The 21,994-nt window shown below is 36.2% G+C and overlaps 1 protein-coding gene across 3 annotated transcripts in view; it reads left to right on the top strand.

Annotated features, from left to right (window-relative positions):
* SP4 (Sp4 transcription factor) overlaps window positions 1–21,994 on the top strand; it is a 94,636-nt gene that overhangs the window by 32,771 nt on the left and 39,871 nt on the right. For 2 of the 3 annotated variants that reach the window (XM_017526947.1, XM_017526948.1), the window contains exons 4-5: window positions 15,869–16,097; window positions 20,467–20,666. In XM_017526947.1, the coding sequence (XP_017382436.1) occupies window positions 15,869–16,097; window positions 20,467–20,666 (429 nt within the window). Of the gene's footprint in view, window positions 1–15,868; window positions 16,098–20,466; window positions 20,667–20,972; window positions 21,937–21,994 lie in introns of those variants that run through there. The other variant, XM_017526950.2, reaches the window with a different exon arrangement.

Below are 21,994 nucleotides of genomic sequence, written 5' to 3' on the forward strand. Positions count from 1 at the left end.
CCTCTCCAGGCTTCCCCTGTTTTCATTAATGGGACCATCATCACTCAGATTAGAATACTTATAGATCTATTTGATCTTCATAAATTAATGATTTTAACAAAAGTTTGTAGTTTTGTGCCTGAACCTTGCTTCAAGTCTTAGTTTTGCCACTTAAATGTTGATCAAGTGTTTCCCTAGGTCTGAGTGTCCTTATCTGTAAAATGGAAGATATCATGTAACTTTAGTGAGATAATATATGTAAAGAACTTTGTACAGTGCTTAGAACACAAAAAATATTTCACTAGGTGTTAGCAACTATTTATTATAATAATTGTTCATTATTCTTATAGCTTGTTCATTCCCTTGTCAGGGCTCTCTTTCAGAGCCTCATGATCTGGAAGGTAAAATAACTTCTTTCCTAACCTGTATCTCTACCTCTAGGTTTTCACATGTTTATTCTGTTCTTGACATTTTAGTGTTTTCTTAAAACTGAGATCTCATACACTCCTGCTCCCTTCTCACAATCTTCATTTAAACTTTTTTTTTTTTTTTTTAAGAGATGGGTTCTATGTTGCCCAGGCTAGATTCAAACTCTTGGGCTCAGGCAGTCCTCTCGTCTCAAGCTTTTAAGTAGCTGGGACCACAGGTGTGCACCACTGTGCCAGGCTTCTGCACAACCTTCATAGGCTTCGAATTGCAGACTTTCAGGTTATAAAAACTGTCAAAAGGTAAGAGAGCCCAATGTAGAGTAGAATAAAAGTTGGTGATAGAGGCTATACGAATGCATTACTACTACGGTCACTTATTGTACCTCTGAAGGACTGGAAGTAGCTTTAAAACTTGTAGTAAAGACTATTTAAAATTTCATACAGAATTAGTCAGATTTTCCTTTTTTGATTTATTTTTTACCATCATCTTAGGCAAGTATGGTTCAACATAGAATGAATAGAATGAGGGAGAATTAGAAAGTTTTTTTGTTATTGTTTTAAATATTGCAAACTCTGTTTAAGCAAAATATTCAGACCTTTCTAGGCTTTTTGGCTAGGAAGGGTTTCTTTAACATAAATAGAGTTAAGAATAGTTGACAGTTATCTGGAGCAAGATTAGAATAAATAGGAATAACTCGGTATCAAAGAAGAGTGTATGTCTTCCTTTTCCTAAGCTTTTCTCTTCAATACCAAATGACTAGAGTTGCCTTTCCTTCCTAGCTCAGGGCAGTTCACAAGAGTAACACCTTCAGGCATCAGAATTGATAGATAGATGTTACTATGTTCACCTCTAACTCCCCATTGCCTCCAAAGTCCAAATAATAACCCTAGTGTACAGGGAGAGAATATAGCCAACTGGAAAAGAGTATAGGGCTCTGGATTCAGGCTGACCTATGTTCACATCTTGGCTTTGATACTTAATAGCAGCTGTGTAATCCTGGGAAATACACATAATCTCCCAAGTTTTAGGAGAGAACATTAGACAAGGTATAAGTGTAAAATAGTTGAGTTCAATTTTGACCATTTAGTAAATTGAGTAAATGCAAGTGATTATTGTATGGCAGGCATTCTGGATTGGGGATGGGAAGGACGGGTGTAATAACCTTAACAAAGACTCCCTGTCTCCTACCCCAGAAAGTCCCTTCTTTAAGAAGTTGACAGTCTGGGCAACATAGCAAGACCCTGTCTCATTGAAAAATTTAGCTGGTTTGATGGCATTTGCCTGTTGTCCTACTTGAGAGGTCTCATACGGATTTGAGATTACAGTGAGCTATGGTTGCACTACTGCACTGCAGCCTGGGCAATAGAGCAAAACCCTGTCCCTTAAAAAAAAATAGTTTAATTAAGTCCCTTACTGCTCTATCCTTCCAACCTCATTTTTAGCCCCCTCACTTCCTTGAACTTTAATCTCCAGTGATACACTGTCTTAGGGTTATTACCTTTAAATATAGCCTTCCCACTGCCTTTTTTCTTTCCACCAGTCAGTGGCTTCATCTCCTCTGTGAAGCCTTCATTGTTTCTCTTTGACCGTAAATCACTGTCCTCTCTGTTAAGTAGGCATTTTATGCACATTTTTGTTATTGTGCATATTATAATTACTTATTTGACTGTGTCTTCCTTACACGTGAGAGTTTCAGGTCAGCTCTTATTTATCATTTCACCAGTAGCATTAATAAGCACATAGCACTCAGTAGATGTTTGCTGAATGAATAAATCTCACTTGCACACTAGGTTCACATTGAGAGTGCTAGGACTTAAGGAAATGTGAATGGCTGTTAAGTATTTGTACTTAATGCATTTGCAGTTTGTTTTATTGGAGTTAATATTCCTCTTGAGTGTTTACCATAATCCAGACATTATGCTAAGACGTATGCTATATACATTATTTCAGTCAACTCCCACAGCTCCCAGGTCCTCAAAGGAAGAAACTGCAGGGAGAATCAGAAGTCAGAAACAGGTCTGCTTGACTCCAAAGTTCCGTTTAACCTGTAGCTTCTACTAAACTGTTGTGCCTGTTCAGTAACTCAATATTGGTTCCCAAGTTGTGCATGACCCATAGTATGTAAATAGTCCTGGAAGTCATTGGCTAATACAGTTCACCTTCATTTAAGAGGTACAGAATGTACTCAGTTATTTCTTAATATTTTCATTTATAGTCCATCTGTAGCAAAACATGTCATTGTAGCTCTTGCATAAGGCAAAGAAGTATTTTGTAATTAATAAGCATAATTTTTAAATCTAGGATTTTTTTTTTTTTTACCACCACTGTACCATGGAATCTCTCTAGTCTTATGTCTGTCAAAACCGTCACAGCCTATTCCCAAATTTATATAGCTGTCTTTTCAAAGGCTTTAATTTAGAGTCATACATTTTCTGTTTTTGTAGAGACTCATGTAGTTTTTATAGGGATCACACAAATATACCATATTTTAATTTTTCATATATTTGGTTATAGCTGTTTATAATAATATGAATGAGAGGCGTAAATGTTAGTTGAGTTATTCCAATGCTGAGTTTCAGCAGATTTCTTAACCTCAGCATTATCAACATTTTAGGCCAGGCAATTCTTTGTTTTGGGGGTCTATTTTGTGTATTTTAAGATGTTTAGCAGCATCCCAGGCTTCTACCTACCATGTACCGGTAACCTCACATTTTTGTGACAACCAGAAATGTCTCCAGACATTGCTGAGTGTCTCCTGGAAGGCAAAATTACCTCCATTGGGGAACCACTGGTTTAAAGGTACTTAGAACCAACAAAAGTAGAAATTTTTAGTTTTTTTTTTTTCTTTTAAATCTGGTTACCTTAAAGAAAAAAATTATTTATATATATTCATATACCATATTATACAATTTTATGTGTATATTCAATGGCTTTTGGTATATTGACAGTTTTGCAGCCATCACCACAATCTAGTTTTAGAACATTTACATGACCTCATAAAGAAACCCTCATTAGCAGTCACTCCCCATTTCTCCTCTCTATCCCTCCACACCCCCCAGCCCTAAGCATATTTGGTTATCTTTTTAAGTTTAGGAATATACAGCCTCCTTGCTTATTTTAAGTCAGATCATTATGTAATCCAAATCCTATTTTAGAGTGTGTTTATTGAAAGTTACTTGCAGTGTTAGGAGACATATTCTGAGAGGACTTAAGACATTTGTCTAGGCAGATTCTGTAAAGGAAATCAATCTAAGTAGGCTCAGTCAAGAATCATTTTAGTATTATTCAGAACAGAAAACTCCGCCTGGCCCCCACAGTAAGTTCTGTATCATAGAAATCAAAAGATTTTGCTTTTCCTGATCAGTTCTAGTAGAAAACCGTGTTCCCTAGGCTGTATGCACAAAACATAATTAAGGAACACATGTACTTTGAACCTGCTGTGTGATTATTATTAAATAGGTCATTTTCAGTTTATTGGTAGGTGAGTTAATTTATTTATAGGTAGATAAACACTTGATGTTTTGATTTTCAAATTTGCAGATCTGTCTTACCTACACAGTAATGTTACCTACTATTTACTATAAGAAAAAACTTCGCAAATTATTTTTTCCAAAAGAAGAAATAAGGCATAGTTGGATTATTTTGTGTATATACACACATCTGTTTTAAACTGTGTGTTAACTTCTGTCCCTATTCCTAAGCTAATAGCACCTTATTTTAATTACTGTAGCTGCGTAACATATCTTTATTCTACAATTCTGCTTTTTCAAAGTTTTCTTAGTTGATTTTTCACATGTGAAATTAGCAGAGTTTCATGGAAGAGTTTAAAATTAAATTTGTGATTGCATTCACTTCATAGAATAATTTTGGAAGAATTAACACATTTAGTATAACGATTCTTCCTATCCAGGAACATATATTTCACTCTATTGAGGCCTTGTTTTATATCCTTTATTAAATCTTCCTCAAGATCTTGCGTATTTCTATTTGGTTTCTCAGGTATTTGTGATTATTGTTGCTATTATGAATGGAATTTTCTTTTTCAGTTGCTTGTTGCTGATGTGTTTGGGAACAGTTGCATTTTTTTGTGGATCTTGTAGTTGGCCAGCTTGCTGAAATGTCATAATACTTTGTTGATTTTCTCTGGGTTTCTAAATAATATAAGTACGTCTTTTGTAAATCATGACAGTTTTGTTTCTTCCTTTCAAGTCTTTATTTCTTGTATAGATCTGTTATTTCTTGCCTTACTGCATTGGCTTAGACCTTAAGGAAATATACAGTATTAGAGGTGAGAACAGTAATCACTTCTATTAGAAACTACAGTGAGATATCAATTTTTTGTTTATTAAGTGATTTTATAAATTTTACTCTGTTTCTCTTGCTCCATGAGATGAAATAGGATTCTTCCATACTTCTGGTGGAAATGTAAATGAATGGGGCTCTTTATATATATTCCTGTAATTTTGTAATCTAGATAGTCTTACAAATGTTTTATATCCTTTGATTTAGTAATCTCACTTCCAGGACTGTCCCTTGGAAATAATAAACAACATTTTTGTTCAAATTGCTCATTCCTTTATATTACTTATAATAAGTATTTGGAAATAAATATCTAATAGTAAAGTAATAGCTTTGTAAATTATGGTATATGATGAAATATTGTACAACCATTATATTAAAATAATTTGTAATATTAATAACATAAGCACTTACTAAATAAATAAAAGAGGGGAATACAGAATTTTTATATAGTAAGGTCGTATCAGCATCAAAATACGTTGAACAAAGATTAAAACAGAACTTAGATCATTACATCAAAATGATGATCGTGGTAATCTATGCGTAATAACTTTGTGGATGATTTCATTTCCTCATTCATAGTTTTCTATGGTGAGCATGCTTTGTTCTTAAAATCAGAAGAAAAAGAAACTTAAAGTATATATGTTTGTAATACTATTTACTTTCATCAAAATAGGTAGAAAGGGAGAAATCTTAGCCTATTCCCTAAATGGCAAATTTAGTTGTAATTTTTTTAAGTTAACATTTTTATAATACTCTTTTCAAAAAAGACATTGCTGAATGTAGATAGCAAATGTCATAGGATAAACCTGATACCTGAGTAAGTAACACATAGTTTCAGTATAAAGGTTGAGATTTATGCTCTGCGATCTGCTCCTAAATGATCAGACTGCCATATCAGCAAGTCAGGGAGGAATTGTGGCAGATATCCACTTGATTTGGTTTCTTACTATCTTGTCACCCATGTGCATATATATTGTAAACTGTCATCTAGCAGCCTTGTGATATACTGCTGGCCAAGTTTCATAAGAAAAGCTTCTATGTTTGTATGGATTTTAGATTATCATTCATTTTATTTAAGAAACATTCATTAAGTATTTTCAGTGTGCCAGTAACTTTGGTAGCCAAAGGACAAATGACATAAAAACCACACAGATGGCCTCTGTCTTAAGCAGCTTTTGTTGGAAATAATTCATGACTAATATTATGATGGAATGAGATGGTATCTTACTAGCAAAACCAGAAATACTTAAATACTAATTCAGCCAATTCTCAAGGTCTCTTAGGGAGCTAGGTATACTGAAATTCAAGTTAGAATTTGTTGGCTTTGGCATAGGCTCCTGCCTTACAATCCAGAGAACTAGGCTATTCTGTATGGAACATGCCAGCCATTTTCCTTTACTAGGTAAACCTGACTTTCCTTTCTTCCTCTTAGCTTAAATTCAAGACATCTCAAATGTTACTACTCTATTGAGGCAAAATACTACTGGTACTAAAAGAAAATGAACAAGAAACACCCAACAAGCTAGATCTTGTTGAATAGTTAGCAGTTCAAATATCTCGCTACCTACTAACAAACTGTCCCCCTCCATTGCCTTGGCCCAGTTTCTATATTTGAAAAAATAAAAGGAATAAGAAAGATGGCTTGGCTACTCCAGGCAGCCTTGGACTGTTTTACCCCTGGTAATGTGGGAGAAAAAGAACAGCCATCCTCAATCTGTTTCACCGTAGTTTGTAGTTACAATACGAAGAAATTTTGAGTCATTTAAAAAATTATTTTAGAAAGCATTTTCAGTGGCAAGAGAAGGATTAAACACTGAATTCTATAAGATGAGTAGGCTTTTGTCAGACCAACAGAGATGGAGATTTGAGGTGGGAGAATGTGTTGGATTCCAGCTATGTTATTCAAATGCTCAGAGACACAGAACATTAGAGAAGATAGGAGTTCACTGTAGGTGATGGTGAGAGTGGGCAGCAACAGGAATGCCAAGAGATGAAGTTATAAAACTAAGCAAGAGGTAGATAATGAAGAACTTTATGTACTATGCTAAGAAATATTGACATTATTGTGAATGTATGGAGGGCCCACTGGGTTTTTGGGGAGCTAGGTCTGCAATATGAATATTAGAATGAACAAAACTGACGTGATAGTGATAAGGGCTTGCACTAATGTACAAGCAATAGGTATGGTGAAAATGGAGACATTTGAAATATTTTGAAGCAGTAGACTCAACAGGGAGTAATGATCAACATAGGTAATGTCTATGGTAGAAAGAGAATAGCTTTTTGAGTTGGTCAAGCCTGAGTGTCAAATTCCAGCTCTGTCACTTTTCCATTTTAGAACCTTGGGTGTTTTATATAACCCTCAGAACCTTAGTTTTCTCTTCTTAATCTGACTGCCATATCAGCAAGGAACAGTAAGCTAGGTGCCATGGCTTGTGCCTATGGTCCCAGCTACTTGGAAGGCTGAGGCAGGAGGATCACTTGAGGTCAGTAGTTCGGGTCCAGCCTGGACAGCATCGTGAGACACCATCTCTAAAACGAATTATAAAAATTAACTAGGTGTGGTGGCATGCATCTGTAGTCCCAGCTACCCAGGAGGCTGAGGCACGAGGATTGCTTGAGTCTAGTTATAGGCTACAGTAAGCCATGATTGTGCCACTGCACTCTAGCCTGGGCAAGAGAGCAACACTCCATTTCTTAAAAAAACAAAATTGGGACAGTAATACTGAACCCATAGAAATATGAGGCAACATATGGAAAGCATTTGGTAAAGTGCCTTACCACATACTAGATATAAAATGATAGCTGCTCTTGTTGTTGGGGATGAAGGTGATAGAGAGGAATCAAAAATGTCTTCCAAGTTTTCTGTTTGAACAGTGAAAAAGACCTATATTAGGAAAGTGGGATAAGCTGTCTGGTTCTTAGATTGCTTGTGAGAAATCTGGGGTGGAAGTGTTCATAGCAGTTGACAATAAGAGTGTGACACTTCTGAGTAGAAGGCACAGATCTGCAAGATAATCAGCTTACACATAGCAGTAAAAGTTATGAAAGTGGATGAGGTCCCCCAAGAAGAGACAATGAGAAGTCAGAACCCTGGAGAATAGCCTAGGAAGAGTAGAGGAAGTATAGGGTGTTTTTTGTTTTGTGTTTTTTTGAGAGGATCTTCCTCTGTCACCCAGCCTGAAGTTCAGTGGCACGATCATGGCTCACTGCAGTCTTGATCCCCGGGGCTCAAGCGATCCTCCCACCTCAGCACCTCAGTGGCATGAATAGCTGAGACTACAGGCACATGCCACCTTGCCCAGTCAATTTTTAAAATTTTTTAAGAGATGGGGTCTTAATGTGTTGGCCTAGGTTGGTCTCTTAACTCCTGGGCTCAAGCAGTCCTCCTGCCTTGGCCTCCTAAAGTGCAGGGATTACAGGTGTGAGCCACTGCTCCTGGCTGATAAATCTTTTAAGAATGTGACATAAATTTAGATTTAAGTGCTGATTTTAAAAAAGAGCTAAGGCCATGCATGGTGGTGCACGCCTGTAATCTCAGCTACTTGGGAGACAAAGGCAGGAGAATTGCTTGAACCCAGGAGTTCAAGACTAGTCTGATCAGCAGAATGAGATAGTCATCTCTTAAAAAAAAGAAAAAAACCAACCAAACAAAAAGGAGCTAATAGAGAAGAAGGGGTTTCTGAAATGTAGAAAGTTAGCTCACAGAGTCAAAATTGAAGAAAGATGGATTGGCAGGTGGTGTCATGCAGCGGAGCAGTCCTCTAATGGTCACCAAGAAAATGCACGATGGATTTGGTCATTAGGAGGAGGACTGTGAACCAGGAGCTGAGTAAGACCTTGTGGTAGAGTGCTTTGAATGCCAGACTTTGGTCAGTGGAATAATGATTAAATGTTATTGAGCATGAAAGTGAAATGATCAGAACACTACTTTTTTAATTTTTCTGGCAGCATTTGAAGGATGAGAAAGGAGGGAAGGCTTCATTTAGGTTGGTAGAGGCCCACATTAGCAAGGGCTTGGATCAAGATGATAATCTTGCTTGGAAACAGAAAGATAAGTGCAAGAGCTATTATGCAGCAGTATCTTCATAATTTAGTCATCACTGGATATAGTCAGTAAAAGAAATAGCCTAAAAGATGACATTTTAAGGTTTTCAGTGTGGATAATTGGAGAGTAGGAGCAGCATTTACTGAAACGGACAGGACATGAGTAGAAGCAAGATTGAAAGATGAAATCATTTCTTGTTTGTAAACTTTGATTTATTAAGCATATGTTATTGAGTCGTGCTGCTATTGAGTGAACATTATGTTACAGCAGTGAACATAACAGGCAAGATCCCTACTTTCATGGCATTTTACCTTCAGAAGTGAGGTGAAGACAAAATAATAATAATAGTAAAGGGACAAAGTAATTTAAGACAAAACGAGGTGATACAGAGATATACTGAGGGAAACCACTTTTAGATGGGGTGGTCAGGAATGGCATTTCTAAAGAGGGAGAGATTTGAACTCAGACCAGAATATTGCAAAGGAATCAACTCTGCAAAGATCTGGGTGCAAAGGCATCCTCACTCAGACTGCAAAGTCCTTAAGAAGGAAATGAGCTTGATTTGTTTGAGGGCTAAAAGAAAGGCCAGCATATCAGGTGCGTAGTGAGCAAGAGAGAGAGTAATACAGATGAGTGAATAGAATTAAACTTAAGTGGTGCCTCGGAGGCCTCACTATGGAGTTTGGTGCTTACTGATGGCAGTGGAAACAAAGTAGTTTGTTGAAGTTAGCTGTCTGTGAAACATCTAGATGAAGAATTCAATTAACAGGCTTAAATATACAAACTTAAATATATTTTGCCTCTATTATTCATTGAAATAACTTGCCAAATTGTTTAGGCATTGAACAATAAATGCTGACAATATGGAGGCTTGAAAAAGGGGGTCAAGGACATTCTCAAGGGACCAGAGGGATCAGGAATCTCTAGCAGTTCTTCCCCACCTCCTACCCCTCCCCACCAACTTAGCTTTGACTTAAAACTCATTTAGCAGTTCTTTACCAAAATAGAGGTCATCTTAAATATTATTGCATAGTGAAAGTAATGACTGTTGTTTAAATGTATGAGAACAGTAGTTGAAAAATCATGGCCCAAAATACATGTGTCTTCAGGGTATGTAAAGGATACTTGCCAACTTAAAATACCTGCAGCTCCATAGGGGCCATGCTGTAGATTTGGTATAGTGCTTGTTTAGACAGTACTCTCATTTCTAGGTATATATATATATATATGTATTTTTTACAGTAAACAAAATATGTGTATCACTGTGCTTCTTGGTACACAAGTAGTGTGAGTAGTTTCTGTAGCAAAGGCCATCCTTAACTGGTTTTACTGAATACATGCTCAAAAAAAAAAAATACATTGAAACAAAATAATTGTACCTTTTGTTTATGTATTGCTTTGTAATTTAAATAGCCTTTACCCCTGGGAAATCAACTTGATCCTCAAAAACAACGCTTTTTTTTTTTTTTTTAAATTGCATTTTAGGCTTTGGAGTACACGTGAATAACATGTAAGATTGTTGCATAGGTACACACATGGCAGTGTGGTTTGCTGCCTTCCTCCCCATCACCTATATCTGGCATTTCTCCCCATGTTATCTCTCCCCAATTCCCCACCCCCTGCTGTCCCTCTCCTGTTTCCCCCAGACAGACTGCAGTATGTGATGCTCCCCTCCCTGTGTCCATGTGTTCTCATTGTTCAAACACCCGCCTATCAGTGAGAACATGCGGTGTTTGATTTTCTGTTCTTGTGTCAGTTTGCTGAGAATGATGGTTTCCAGGTTCATCCATGTTTATACAAAGGACACGAACTCATCTTTTTTGATGGTGGCATAATATTCCATGGTGTATATGTGCCACATTTTCCCTGTCCAGTCTCTATCATAGATGGGCATTTGGGTTGGTTCCAGGTCTTTGCTGTTGTAAACTGTGCTGCAATGAGCATTCGTGTGCATGCGTCCTTATAGTAGAATGATTTATAATCCTTTGGATATATACCAGTAATGGGATTGCTGGGTCAAATGGAATTTCTATTTCTAAGTCCTTGAGGAATCACCACACTGTCTTCCACAATGGTTGAACTAATTTACACTCCCACCAACAGTGTAAAAGTGTTCCTATTTCTCCACATCCTCTCCAGCGTCTGTTGTCTCCAGATTTTTTAATGATCGCCATTCTAACTGGCGTGAGATGGTATCTCAATGTAGTTTTGATTTGCTTTTCTTTGGTGACCAGTGATGATGAGCATTTTTTCATATGTTTGTTGGCCTCATGTATGTCTTCTTTTGTAAAGTGTCTGTTCATGCCCTTCGCCCACTTTTGAATGGGCTTGTTAGTTTTTTTCTTGTAAATCTGTTTTAGTTCTTTGTAGATTCTGGATATCAGCCCTTTGTCAGATGGGTAGGCTGCACAAGTTTTTTCCCATCCTGTTGGTTGCCGATTCACTCTAGTGACTGTTTCCTTTGCTGTGCAGAAGCTGTGGAGTTTGATTAGGTCCCATTTGTCTATTTTGGCTTTTGTTGCCAATGCTTTTGGTGTTTTGGTCATGAAGTCCTTGCCTACGCCTATGTCCTCAATGGTTTTGCCTAGATATTCTTCTAGGGTTTTTATGGTATTAGGTCTTATGTTTACGTCTTTAATCCATCTGGAGTTAATTTTAGTGTAAGATGTCAGGAAGGGGTCCAGTTTCTGCTTTCTGCACATGACTAGCCAGTTTTCCCAACACCATTTATTAAACAGGGAATCCTTTCCCCATTGCTTGTTTTTGTCAGGTTTGTCAAAGATCAGATGGTTGTAGATATGTTGTGTTGCCTCCAAGGCCTCTGTTCTGTTCCATTGGTCTATATCTCTGTTTTGGTACCAGTACCATGCTGTTTTGATTACTGTAGCCTTGTAGTATAGTTTGAAGTCTGGTAGTGTGATGCCTCCCGCTTTGTTCTTTTTGCTTAGAATTGACTTGGCTATGCAGGCTCTCTTTTGATTCATATGAAGTTTAAGGTGTTTTTTTCCAGTTCTGTGAAGATCATTGGTAGCTTGATGGGGATAGTGTTGAATCTGTAAATTGCTTTTGGCAGTATGGCCATTTTCACAATATTGATTGTTCCTAACCATGATCATGGAATGTTTCTCCATCTGTTTGTGTCTTCTCTTATTTCATTGAGCAGTGGTTTGTAGTTCTCCGTGAGAGGTCCTTTACGTTTCTTATTAGTTGTATTCCTAGGTATTTTATTCTCTTTGTAGCAATTGTGAATGGCAGTTCGTTCTTGATTTGGCTCTAAGTCTGTTATCGATGCATACGAATGATTGTGATGTTTGCACATTGATTTTGTATCCTGAGACTGCTGAAGTTGCTTATCAGTTTCAGGAGATTTTGGGCTGAGACGATGGGGTCTTCTAGATATACATTGTGTTGTCTGCATATAGAGACAATTTGACTTCCTCCTTTCCTATTTCAGTACCGTTTTTTCTTTTTCTTGCCTGATTGCTCTGGCTAGAACTTCCAGTACTATATGGAATAGGAGTGGTGAGAGAGGGCATCCTTGTCTAGTGCCAGGTTTCAAAGGGAATGCTTCCAGTTTTTGCCCATTCAGTATGATATTGGCTGTTGGTTTGTTGTAAATAGCTTTTATTATTTTGAGATACGTTCCATCAGGACCTAGTTTATTGAGGGTTTTTAGCATAAAGCGCTGTTGAATTTTGTCAAAGGCCTTCTCTGCATCAATTGAGATGATCATGTGGTTTTTTTCTTTGGCTCTATGTGGTGAATTATATTTATAGACTTGCGTATGTTGAAGCAGCCTTACATCCCCAAGATGAACCCTACCTGGTCATAGTGGATAAGCTTTTTGATGTGCTATTGCAATCAGCTTGCCAGTATTTTATTGAAGATTTTTGCATCTATGTTCATCATGGATATTGGCCTGAAGTTTTCTTTTCTTGCTGAGTCTCTGTTGGGTTTTGGTATCAGGATGATGTTGGTCTCATAAAATGATTTGGGAAGGCTTCCCTCTCTTTGGATTGTTTGGAATAGTTTCAGAAGGAATGGTACCAGCTCCTCTTTGTATGTCTGGTAGAATTCAGCTGTGAACCCATCTAGACCTGGGCTTATTTTGGGTGGTAGGCTCTTAATTGCTGCCTCAACTTCAGACATTGTTATTGGTCCATCCAAGGTTTCGACTTCTTCCTGGTTTAGGCTTGGGAGGATGCAAGTGTCCAGGAATTTATCCATTTCTTCCAGGTTTACTAGTTTATGTGCATAGAGTTGTTTGTAATAATCTCTGATGATGGTTTGTATTTCTGTGGAATCTGTGGTGATTAACGTTTATCGTTTTTTATTGCATCTATTTGATTATTCTCTCTTTTACTTTTTATTAATGTGGCTAATGGTCTGTCTATTTTGTTGATCTTTTCGAAAAACCAGCTCCTGGATTTATTGATTTTTTTGAAGGGTTTTTTGTGTATCTATCTCCTTCAGTTCTGCTCTGATCTTAGTTATTTCTTGTCTTCTGCTAGGTTTTCAGTTTTTTTGATCTTGCTCCTTTAGCTCTCAATTTTGATGATAAGGTGTCGATTTTAGATCTCTCCTTGCTTCTCATGTGGGCACTTACTGCTATATATTTTCCTCTAGAGACTGCTTTAAATGTGTCCCAGAGATTCTGGTATGTTGTGTTTTCGTTCTTGTTGGTTTCAAGGAACATCTTTATTTCTGCCTTCATTTCATTGTTTATCCAGTCAACATTCAAGAGCCATGTGTTCAGTTTCCATGAAGCTGTGCGGTTCTGAGTTAGTGTCTGAATTCTGAGTTCTAACTTGATTGCTCTGTGGTCTGTGAGACTGTTTGTTATGATTTCTGTTCTTTTGCATTTGCTGAGGAGTGATTTACTTCCAATTACACGGTCAATTTTAGAGTAGGTGTGATGTGCTGAGAAGAATGTATATTCTGTGGATTTGGGGTGGACAGTTCTATAAATGTCTATTAGGTTTGCTTGTTCCAGGTCTGAGTTCAAGTCCTGGATATCCTTGTTAATTTTCTGTCTCATTGATCTGTCTAATATTGACAATGGCATGTTAAAGTCTCCCACTATTATTGTGTGGGAGTCTAAGTCTCTTTGTAAGTCATTAAGAACTTGCCTTATGTATCTGGGTGCTCCTGTATTGGGTGTGTATATGTTTAGGATCGTTAGCCCTTCTTGTTGCATTGATCCTTTTACCATTATGTAATGTCCTTCTGTGTCTCTTTTGATCTTTGTTGGTTTAAAGTCTATCTTATCAGAGAGAAGAATTGCAACTCCTGCTTTTTTTTGCTTTCCACTTGCTTGGTAAGAAACAACTCTTTAAAGTAGATAGTGAACAGGAATTTTACAGAAGTCAGTGTTACTAGAGTTGAGGAAACTGAGGATCTCTGAGTGTACAGTCATAAATTTACAACTCTCATTTCAGTTGCATTGCTTTACTTACCACACCATGCTAATTCAAAGGTGTACAAAAAAGTAAACTTCAGTAGAGGTTTATATCCCTAATAAAACAGTGGTACAATGTGTTTTTTAATGTGTATCTTAGTTTTGGGTGCTACCAAAAGGATTAAGGGTGCTGTGGATGTACAGAGGAGGGTGAGATTGACTTAGGCTGTGAGAGTCAGAGGTTTCATTTTATTTAGAAAATGTGTACTGTTTTCTTAACGTGGTAATTTTTTTTTGCCTCTTGTTGGTTGCCCCATACATTTAAAGTACTACATGTGCAGCTTTAAAATAAATCTTTTTTATTTTATACACAGGACGCACATGTTTGTTTCTACTAGCATATTTTATTCTTGTATTGCCACCCAACTCAGCAGAGATGAATTAGTAATAGTGGCTAACATGTAATGAGCAATTCTGGCACTGTGGTAGAGGATTTGTAAAAAATTAACTTAATACTTAAATCAACTTTCTGAGGTGGAAACATTCTTTCATAAATTGGGATTTTCTTATCATTCCATTCACATACTTGTCATTCCCACACCTGATGGAGAGAATGTAGAACTGTGTGAAAGAAAAGGTAATTATAAGGCATTATAGGCTGGGTGCAGTGGCTCACACCTGTAATCCCAGCACTTTTGGAGGCCGAGGTGTGTGGATCACCAGAGGTCTGGAGTTCGTGACCAGCCTGGCCAACATGGCAAAACCCCATATCTACTAACAATCCAAAAAAATTAGCCTGGCGTGGTGGCATGCGCCTATAATCCTAGTAAGGGAGGCTGAAGCAGGAGAGTTGCTTAATCCTGGGAGGTGGAGGTTGCAGTGAGCCTAGTTTGTGTAAGACTGTGTCTCAAAAAAAAAAAAAAAAGATTGTATTTCAGGATAATGTTAAGCCATGCAAATAGATGTTTTTTTGGGTTTATTGTGCATTATTTATTATATTTTCCCGAAGTGAAGAAGCCAAGCTGGTATATACACTAATCTGAGCCATGAAGTGTAAGCTGTATAACATGAGTGAATAAGTAATAATACTTAAATGTGTCTTTATGATTACAGTGACAGTATGTAGTAATCTTGGGTGGTTTTGCATTTTAACAATGATTTTATATACTAAAAAAAAGTCTAATCAATAAAGAGATGTTTATTTAAACAACTTAGGAATGCAAGATGTCCATAAAACTTGATCCTTTGTTTAGTGACTTTTCACTGTTGTATTTTTTTGTTGTGATGAGATATGTTGCTTCCTATGGAAATGGTAATAAAGCTTTGTGTTTATGTAACATCTTTCATCTTAGGATCTCAAAGTGCTTTTCAACCATCTAATGAATCCTCATAGTAGTTTAGTGAGTAGGTAAGTGACAAGTATTATCTTCATTTTACAGGTGGAGACAGAAATTAGGCAACAAAGTGGATTAAATGATTTATGTATATAGTTCCATCATCTAAATACATAGGCATTCTGATCTACTGAAGTAAGAATACTGTGTTTTAGGAAGACTGACATAGTATAAGCCATTAACCCCTTAGTTTTTGTACTTCACACAGATTGTTAGCAAAAAATTATTAGCTTTAAAACATGCACATGGAATTTTTAAAAAATTCTTTCTTTAGGTGTAGAGAACATTATAATACTTTTTTTTTTTCTTCCTTTTTAGGTCAGCAGCAAGGACAAGATGGAGTAAAAGTCCAGCAAGCTACTATAGCTCCTGTAACTGTAGCAGTTGGAGGAATTGCTAATGCCACGATAGGTGCTGTTAGTCCTGACCAACTCACACAAGTGCATTTGCAGCAAGGCCAGCAAACTTCTGATCAAGAGGTACAGCCTGGCAAGAGGCTTCGAAGAGTTGCCTGTTCCTGTCCTAATTGTAGGGAAGGAGAAGGAAGGTAAATGATCTTATTTTTCAACTGTGTCAATTTGGAAGGCATAAAACAGGGGTTAAAACCAAGTAATTGGCTGGGAACGATAGTCACTGGAACCTCACTACCTTTGTAGCCTAGAAGTTGTTATATAATCTTAGGAAGGGAATTAAGTTGGGCTGTTTTAGGAATGAAATTTGAGTGGTCCTTTGCCTTGTTTCTTACACTTTTTAAAAATGTTTTTTCTTTCTTTGGTTTTTTTTTTTCTTTCCGCCCCTGAGACAGCATGTTACTCTGCTGCGTAGGCTGGAGTGCAGTGGCACAATCTCGGCTTAGTGCGACCTCCACTTCCTAGGTTGAAGCGATTCTCCTGCCTCAGCCTCCCGAGTAGCTGGGATTAATTATAGGCACATGCCACCATGCCCAGTTGATTTTTGTATTTTTAGTAGAGATGGGGTTTCATCATGCTGGCCAGGCTAGTCTTGAACTCCTAACCTCAGGTGATCCACCAACTTCAGCCCCACAAAGTGCTGAGATTACAGGTGTGAGCCCCCGTGCCCAATTCCAAATTTTCTTTTTCATAAAATTTTTACATACTTTTATTGATGCAAAATTTACTCATATACCATACAGTTTACCCATTTAAAGTATACAGTTCAGCGGTTTTTAATATATTCAGAGCTGTGTAGACATGACCAGTCAATTTTAGAATGTTTTCATCATCCCCAGAATAAATTCTGTATCTTTTAAGCATCATCCCCTTATCCTCCCAACCTTTCCATCTTAGGCAACTAATTTCTGTCTCTATAGATTTGCCTATTCTGGACAATTCATATAAATCATGTGGTTCTTTGTGACTGGTTTCTTTTAGCATAATGTTTTCAAGGTTCAGCCGTATTGCAGGGTGATCAGTACTTTATTCCTTTTTCGGAACAAATAATATTCCACTGTATAGATATACAGTATTTTGTTTATCCTGTCACTTGAAGGACATTTGGTTTTTTCCCACTCACTGGCAATTATGAATAACACTGTAGTAAACATTTCTGTAGAAGTGTTTGTGTAGATATGTTTTCATTTCTCTTGTATTTATATGGAATTACCTAGACATGGAATTTCTGGGTCATACTGTGTGTTTAACCATTTGAGGAACTTACAGACTGTTTTCCAAAGTGGCTATACCATTTAACATTTCTATCAATAGTGTTTGAGGGTTCCAGTTTCTCTAGATCATTGCCGGTACTTGTCATGATCTGACTTCATGATTAAAGCTATTCTGGTGGGTTTGAAGTGATATCTCACTACAGTTTTGGTTTACATTTTCCTGATTATTAATGATACTGAGCATCTTTTCTTGTTCTTATTGGATATGTGTGTATCTTTGGAGAAATATTTATTTGGCTCTTTTGCCCATTTTAAATTACATATTTTTTTTTATTACGGAATTGTCTCTTTACATATTCTAGCTACAAGTTCCTTATCAGATATAGGATTTGCAAATATTGTCTCCTATTATGTGAATTGTCTTGATACTTTGTCAATAGTGCCTTTGAAGCACCAGAGTTTTAATTTTGAAGTCTAGTGTTTTCTATTTTTCTTTATTGCTTCTGCTTTTGGTATTGTATCTAAGAATCCATTGCCAAATCCAAAGTCATGAAGATTCCTAGTTTTTTTAAGATAATTTTACAGTTTTTACTCTTACATTTAGGTCTTTGATTAATTTGGGGTTAATTTTTATATATGGTGTTAGGTAAGGGTTCATCAGGCACCATTTCTTGAAAAGACTACTGTTTCTCCATTGAATGGTCTTGGCACCCATGTCAAAAATCACTTGACCATAGACACATGGATTTATTTCTGGACTCTCAATTATATTCCATTGATGTATATGTCTGTCTTTATATCAGTGCACACTGTCTTGAGTACTTTGGCTTTGTAATAACATTTGAAATTGGGAAATGTGAGTCCTCCAACCTCGTTGTTCTTCAGAATTGTATTGACTCTTCAGAGACACTTGCAATTCCATGTGAATTTTAGAATCAGTTTGTCAGTTTCTACAAAGAAGCCAGATGGTATTCTGATGGAAGTTGCATTGAATCTGTAGATCACTTTGGAGACTGTTGCCAACTTAACAATATTACATCTTTTGGTCAATGCACATGGAAAGTTTCTCTGGGTATTTAATATTTAACTTCTTTCATCAGTATTTTATAGTTTCAGAGTATATGTTTTACACTTTGTTAAATTCCAATTTTATTTTTGATGCTATTGTAAATTGAACTGTTTTCTTGATTGTCCATTACAAGTATGTGGAAATAATTGATTTTTTAAATAATGTATTAATCTTGTATCCTGCAACTTTTGCTGAACTTTTTGATTAGTTATAATTGTTTTTTTGTTTTGTTTTGTTTTGTTTTAGTGAATTCTTTAGGATTTCTACGTATAAGGTCATGGAATCTGTGAACAGAGATAGTTTTTACTTTTTCCTTTCTACTCTGCAGGAGTTCTATTTCTTTTTCTTACCTAATTTCCCTGTCTGGAACCTCTAGTACAGTGTTGGCAGTGTGCTTCTATTTTGTTGAGAATTTTTGCATCGTATTCATAAGAGATTTGTCTGTGTTTTTCTGTTTTTGTAATGTTTTTATCTGGTTTTGGTAATGATAATACTGGCCTCATAAAATGAATTCAAAAGTATTTCCTCCAAACTGGTATTAATTCTTTAAATGTTTTATGAAATTTACCAGTGAAGCTGTCCGTTCTTGGGCTTTTCTTGTGAGTAGTTTTAATTACTAATTAAGTCTAGTTACTTGTTGTAAATTTATTCAGATTGACTATTTGCTCTTGAGTCAGTTTTAGTATTTTGGTCAGTATTTTTCTGAGAATTCGTCCATCTCATCTGAGTTACCCAAGTAATTGGCATAGAATTGTTCATGGTATTCCTTTATAATCCTTTTTATTTCTGTAAGGTTGGTAGTGATATCTCCTTTTTGATTTCTGATTCTAATAATTTGATTCTTATTTTCTTGGTCAGTCTAGCTAAAGGTTTGTTAGCTTTGTTTACGTTTCCCAAGAATCTCAATGTTTGACATTTATTTTGACCCTAAGAGGGTTCTTCACAGCCTCTTGGCTCACGTCTGTCTGGCAAACCAACCAGCCTGTAGTTAAGCTTTTATTTCCAGTGAATCTGTTAGTCTTCCAATTATTTGTCTTTTGAAACAATATCTACTTTTTTTGAGAGTACCCTTAGGTTCGGACTTCTTCACATTGTCTTAAAAATGAAGTCAGTTCCTTTGGGAAGAGATTTGGAGCTGTTTGTTTTATGGTGTGTTTCTGAGTCACAGCTTTTGAACTAGGAGTTGAGACAGTGGCTCATTTCTGAGTGACAACGCTGCTTTAAGAGCTGAGTGCTTGGTTGCAGAGGCAGTAGTAGTCTCAGGTCTCCTTAACTGGCCTCTCTCGGCTTAAAACTTTGACTTTATGAACTATGAATGGGCCAGGTCAGGGGCAGGGTAGACCCCAGCATTTTCATCATGCAACATCCAAGGAAGAGCCTGTGTCCCAGGGCTAAGGACTTGGTTCCGCTACACTTGCCTAGAACTTAGCAACAGGTAACCAGGGGTAAGAGGAGAAATGCAGACATCTTGCCCCTCTTGGGGCCATCGCCCTCTGACTAGGAGGTGGGAAGAACAGGAATCATACTCTTGGCTGCACCAGTCTCTAATGTTCCTGTGTGTGGAGGTGGGAGGAAGTAGGGAAGGATTGAGTCTTGGTTCATATACCACAGACTCTTACTGTTCTTACCAAGTTCTGTGAAATTTTCTTGAATAAGTGTTTATTTTCTGTTATTTGCTTTTAGGACCATTTCCAGAGACTTTAAATAGTTTTTTTTTTTTTTTTGCTGTTTTATAATTTTCACCAGTTTCACTGGGAAACAGATCCATGGAACTCACACTGTCTTGCTGGAAACGAAACTCTGCACCTTAACACTTTTAACTGGATTTAGCCATCTTTTTGAAGTTTTAGAGAAGTTTCAAATGTTTTGAAAGGCTTAGAGAAATTTTTTTCCCAAGTGAAGAGCCCACTATGGAAGGAACATGCAGTTCATAGTAGAGCATAAACTGCCTGAGATTAACATATTTTCATAGCGGTTTGGTACACAGATCTGTTTTATTTTTTCTTTAATTGAAATTTTTCTGATTTTAACTACAGTTATGGCATAATGATCAAACTTATTCAGAGAAGCACTGAATAAGTCCTTTTTGTGTTTACATAATACATGTAAATACAAAATACTTTTCCTTTTTGTATTTACATGTATTTAATTACCTTTTTAATTTTTCTATTATAAGCCTACTATTTGGCAGTGTTATTAATGTTTGGTTTTTGTTTTTGCTAGAGGCAGTAATGAACCAGGAAAAAAGAAGCAACATATCTGTCATATTGAAGGATGTGGTAAAGTTTATGGCAAAACGTCGCACTTACGAGCACATCTTCGCTGGCATACTGGAGAAAGACCTTTTATATGCAACTGGATGTTTTGTGGCAAAAGATTCACCAGGAGTGATGAGCTTCAGAGACATAGAAGAACTCACACAGGTTAGTTGGTTTATTTTAGGATATGCACTTTTTACTTATTTCTTCAGTGTTTCCATGAAAGTTTTAGTGATAGTTTAGCTATCAAATTGGAAATAATGCAAATGTAGGAGAAGTATTTACTTTAGCAATTATTATGTGGAAGATGTTTAAGGTTAACATTTTTAACCTCATTTCTGAGATACATTTTATTTTACTTTTTGTAAACTTTATCAGCATATTTATGAGACCTGGAATTTATTCCATTTGTTTATATTGTATTCTTAGCATGTTGAAGTCATATGTTATTTTTCATAAGTGATTAAATAGATGAAAAGAGAGTTGAATTATGATCTTAATGGGATCCTTCATTAGTGTGTTTTAGGTTTTTCTTTTTAACAAGTCCAGAAAATTCACCAAAATATCAAGAATAATATGATAAACATCTGTCTAACAACCCTCACTCCAAATGGGCAGTTGTTAATACTATATTTTCTGCTTTTTTTTTAAATAAAGAAAAGCACTTAAAAAGTGAATATCATCTTTACTCTTTACCCTTTCACCTTTCAAAGACAGCAGCGACTATAAATCTCATGTGTCTAAGTTTTATGTACACTTTTAATACTCTTACATGTATTATTAATGGATCTACATATAAAATGTTTTGTGTATATTGTGAAATGTTACAGTGTTGCAGAATTATAAATTTTGCTTACGTTTTGAGATCTATAAGTTTCTACATATATATATATATTTGCATATATGTGTTTCCTTGAACTGCTATATAATATTCTGTCACATGAGTCTACAACACTATATTAATTCATTCCCATACTGTTTGAGGTATTGCTAGGATTTTTTGTGTCTGTGCTATCACAGACTTAGTTGATGAGAACGTGTGCGAGAAGTGAAATTGCTGGATCATAGAAAATGTATGTGTTTGATTTTGTTAGGTAATGGCTAAAGAGTCTCTACGGTGGCTATTAGAATCTCTCCTTCACTAGCAATGACTGGTAGTTTCTAGTTTGTACTCACTGGTACTCAGTAGTGCCATGAAAGTTTTTGTCAATCTATAATTGTTTATCATTTTTCAAATGTGCATTTTTTGTGTTTATTCATGAGATTAAGCATCTTTTCATGTGTATATTGGTCATTTATGTCTTGGTTTATTATTCTGGTTCTCTTTTTTTTTTTCAGAAGCTTTCCTTTTTGCGTTTACATGATTTATATGTTACAGTTTTCCCTTTCAATAAAGGGCTTTTGCTAGTCTTTAAGCTTTGTCATACCTGTTCTCATATGGAAGTCTTACATTTTTAATTAGTCAAATATAAATCTTGTTTTTTTTTTTTTTT

Source organism: Cebus imitator, unplaced genomic scaffold (genome assembly GCF_001604975.1).
Source record: "Cebus imitator isolate Cc_AM_T3 unplaced genomic scaffold, Cebus_imitator-1.0 Scaffold45, whole genome shotgun sequence".
Lineage (NCBI taxonomy): Eukaryota > Metazoa > Chordata > Mammalia > Primates > Cebidae > Cebus > Cebus imitator.